General features: G+C 44.6%; 1 protein-coding gene across 1 annotated transcript; it reads left to right on the top strand.

The window, feature by feature from the left end:
• The first annotated feature begins 1592 nt into the window (after window positions 1-1592).
• LOC147963410 (uncharacterized) lies at window positions 1593-3208 on the top strand. Its single transcript, XM_087529561.1, has 2 exons — window positions 1593-2051; window positions 2555-3208. Exons 1-2 carry the CDS (start codon window positions 1593-1595, stop codon window positions 3206-3208), a joined length of 1113 nt encoding a protein of 370 aa, XP_087385687.1.
• Window positions 3209-4218: the final 1010 nt, after the last annotated feature.

The raw sequence follows: 4218 nt of genomic DNA, 5'->3' as shown, positions 1-4218 counted from the left end.
CACATCACATAAGCCTTGCAAGCATTGCAACTAATATGTTAGTTGTGAGATGATGTATTACGGAACGAGTAAAGAGACTTGCCGGTAACGAGATTGAACTAGGTATTGGATACCGACGATCGAATCTCGGGCAAGTAACATACCGATGACAAAGGGAACAACGTATGTTGTTATGCGGTCTGACCGATAAAGATCTTCGTAGAATATGTAGGAGCCAATATGGGCATCCAGGTCCCGCTATTGGTTATTGACCGGAGACGTGTCTCGGTCATGTCTACATTGTTCTCGAACCCGTAGGGTCCGCACGCTTAAGGTTACGATGACAGTTGTATTATGAGTTTATGCATTTTGATGTACCGAAGGTTGTTCGGAGTCCCAGATGTGATCACGGACATGACGAGGAGTCTCGAAATGGTCGAGACGTAAATATTGATATATTGGAAGCCTATGTTTGGATATCGGAAGTGTTCCGGGTGAAATCGGGATTTTACCGGAGTACCGGGAGGTTACCGGAACCCCCCGGGAACCATATGGGCCTTGATGGGCCTTAGTGGAAAGGAGAAAGGGGCAGCCCAAGGTGGCCGCGCGCCTCCCCCCTTCCCCTAGTCCTATTAGGACTAGGAGAGGTGGCCGGCCCCCTCTCTCTCTTCCCCTCTCCGAGGAATCCTATTCCAACTAGGATTGGGGGGGAATCCTACTCCCGGAGGGAGTAGGACTCTCCTGGCGTGCCCCTTGTGGCCGGCCAGCCTCCCCCCTTTGGTCCTTTATATACTGAGGTAGAGGCACCCTAGAACACACAAGTTGATCCACGTGATCTATTCCTTAGCCGTGTGCGGTGCCCCCAGCCACCATATTCCTCGATAATACTGTAGCGGAGTTTAGGCGAAGCCCTGCTGCTGTAGTGCATCAAGATCGTCACCACACTGTCGTGCTGACGGAACTCTTCCCCGACACTTTGCTGGATCGGAGTCCGGGGATCGTCATCGAGTTGAACGTGTGCTCGAACTCGGAGGTGCCGTAGTTTCGGTGCTTGATCGGTTGGATCGTGAAGACGTACGACTACTTCATCTACGTCGTGTCATCGCTTCCGCAGTCGGTCTGCGTGGGTACGTAGACAACACTCTCCCCTCTCATTGCTATGCATCACCATGATCTTGCATGTGCGTAGGAATTTTTTTGAAATTACTACGAAACCCAACAAGAACATCATCACCACCACTTTGGATCATTATGCCATTTTGGTGACAATAGCGAGAAGAGATGAAAAGGTCCACAATGAACCAATCCAACAGTCCTTCAAGTTTGAAGCAGCATGGATGAGAGCCTCTGATTATGATCATATCATTGAGGAATATTGGAAGGTGCACAAAGGAGGCATTACTTCTATAGATAACACATGGTCTGCTCTTAATAAATTGTCATGCAGCTTGCAAGAGTGGAGCAGAGTCTCTTTTGGCTTAGTTAAAAAGGAGATAAGGAAACTAGAGAAAAGGCTAACTAGTATCCGTAGAAATAATATTGTGTGCAACAACTCAGACGAAGAAAGAAATATAGAGAAGAGACTGAGTGAGTTGTTTGAAAGAGAAGAGATCATGGCTAGACAACGGTCAAGGGTAGAATGGCTCAGTGAAGGAGACCGTAATACCTCCTTCTTCCATGCTCGAGCTTCAGCAAGAAGGAGAAATAACAGAATCAAATTTCTTCGTAAAGTTGATGGATCTAGATGTGAAGACCCTGAGGGCATCAAAGGCATGGTATATGATTTCTATACCTCACTTTTCACCTCTGAACCCTCAGTTTCAATTGATGCAGTACTTGAAGCCATACCAAAGAAAATTACTGAACAAATGAATGAAGCCCTATGTCGAGAGTACACAAATGATGAAATCAAGGCTACTCTTTTCCAAATGGGACCTACTAAGGCCCCAGGGCCTGATGGTTTCCCGGCACTCTTTTATCAAAAACATTGGGACCTACTGGAAGAAGACATATGTGTTGCTGTAAAAGGATTTCTTATGGGCCATGACATTCCAGAAGGTTTCTGCGACTCTGTAATTGTTCTAATTCCAAAATGCAACAATGTTGATTCGCTTGGTAATTTCCGACCAATAAGTTTGTGCAACGTCATTTATAAAATTGCTTCTAAAGTTATTGCTAATAGATTAAAGCCCTATTTACCAGAAATAATTTCGGAACAACAAAGTGCCTTTGTGCCAGGGAGGCTAATAACTGATAATGTACTCATAGCGTATGAATGCCTCCATACTATAAGAAAGCAAAAATCAAAATGCCCCTTTTTGCCTTGAAAATCGATATGACCAAGGCATACGATAGGATAGAGTGGAGCTACCTCAAAGGGGTGTTATTAAAGTTGGGCTTCCATGTTAATTGGGTTGATATGGTAATGAGATGTGTAACTTCAGTTAAATATGCTATCAGAGTTAATGGAAGTTTAACGGATCCTTTTATTCCAACAAGAGGTATCCGACAAGGGGACCCTATCAGCCCTTACTTATTTCTGCTATGTGCTGAGGGTCTATCTTGCCTATTGCAGGAAAAAGAAGAATCAGGGGAGTTGAAAGGTATTCGCAATGGGAAAACAGGCCCTTCTATCTCACATCTCCTATTTGCTGATGACAGCGTGTTCTTCATGAGGGGAGACAATAAAAGTGTTAATGCGCTTAAATCTGTATTACATATCTATTGTGATGGTTCTGGGCAGAGAATCAACATGCAAAAGTCGTCCATATTCTTTGGCCCTCACTGTGAGGAATTAGTGAAAGATAGAATAAAACAAAATGTTGGGATACAAGATGATAAACTGCAGGACACTTATCTTAGCATGCCGACGTGGGTGGGACGTTCCCCATCGAATAGCTTTAACTTTCTCACTGGCCGGCTTTGGAAACAACTAAATGGTTGGAGTGATCGGCCTCTATCCAGGGCTGGGAAAGAAGTCCTCTTAAAAGCAGTAGCTCAAGCGATTCCCACATATGTGATGAGCTGCTTTCAGATTCCCATGGGAGTGTGCAAGAAATTGAAGAAGCCTATATGCAACTCTGGTGGGGAATGGAAAATGGGAAGAAGAAGGTTCATTGGAGATCATGGGATTGGTTATCCACCCCAAAATATTTGGGAGGCATGGGCTTTCGTGACATGGCAATCTTTAACCAAGCTATGCTCGGAAAACAAGGTTGGCGCCTACTAACTGAGCCTCAGTCGCTGTGTGCACGGGTGATGAAGGGACGCTACTTCCCAGACGGGGATTTCTGATCGGCTCGGTGCCCAAGATCATCATATACCTGGCGTAGTATTATGCATGGTAAAAAACTCCTGCAGCAAGGTATCATGTGGAGAGTTGGGAACGGAAAGGCCATTAAAATCCTTAGAGATACCTGGATACTGGAGGTGACTCCTGGCACTTTAAATACTTCTCATGCATTTCCTGACAACCAAACGGTGAATGCTCTAATGGAGGATAATGGGAAACATTGGAACACAATTTCAGTAAGAGAATTCTTTTCTGAAGAAATATCAAAGAAGATCCTCAGCATTCCCATAAGCTCTGAAGGCTGCAATGATTTTCCCTCTTGGCCGTACACAAAAAATGGGATATACTCTGTCAGGTCTGCTTACAATCTAGCCAGATCACAATTGTTCTGGAAAACTCAAAGTTCTGACGGCAAGGGAGCATCTTCAAAACAGAGAATTATGGAGATAGCCTGGAAGAAATTATGGGCGATCAACTGCCCAAACAAAATGAAGGTTGTATTATGGAGGATAGCCCACAACTGTCTACCCACGGGAACTCAACTCCAGGTGCGGTCGATTCCAACAAGGTATGGCTGCTATTTTTGTAACCGCATGGAGAATGTTGAACATTGTTTCCTTCAGTGCGAATATGTTAAAGAAATTTGGAAGGACCTAAAACAGGAGTATGGTATCTGCCTGAATCTAAAAAACTTTTCTCACATCAGGCAATGGGTGTTGGATTGGATATCTGAAGCCTCGGAGATCCACTCCATGATATTTGCAGTAGCTTTATGGCACATTTGGGACAATAGGAATTCTTGCCGAAATGGTGAGGCCTTACCTCATCCCCTACGTGTTTCCGGACAGATTAAAGCTTACATTGATTTTATCTTGTTGAACAATGTTAGATCTGAAGGCGTCAGTAGGCGTGAGGCCTTGAAGTCAGTCAAGAAATGGACTCCGCCA

Source organism: Triticum urartu, chromosome 6A (genome assembly GCF_056163025.1).
Source record: "Triticum urartu cultivar PI428250 chromosome 6A, HENAU_Tu73, whole genome shotgun sequence".
NCBI classification, from domain to species: domain Eukaryota; kingdom Viridiplantae; phylum Streptophyta; class Magnoliopsida; order Poales; family Poaceae; genus Triticum; species Triticum urartu.
This window is presented reverse-complemented; position numbering and strand designations above follow the sequence as displayed.

Excerpts from the sequence above, each read along its gene's own strand:
- LOC147963410 (XM_087529561.1), top strand. The coding sequence starts at position 1,593 with ATGGCTAGACAACGGTCAAGGGTAGAATGGCTCAGTGAAGGAGACCGT. Across the intron at positions 2,052-2,554 it reads CAGAAGGTTTCTGCGACTCT|GAAAAAGAAGAATCAGGGGA; the intron begins GTAATTGTTCTA and ends TGCCTATTGCAG.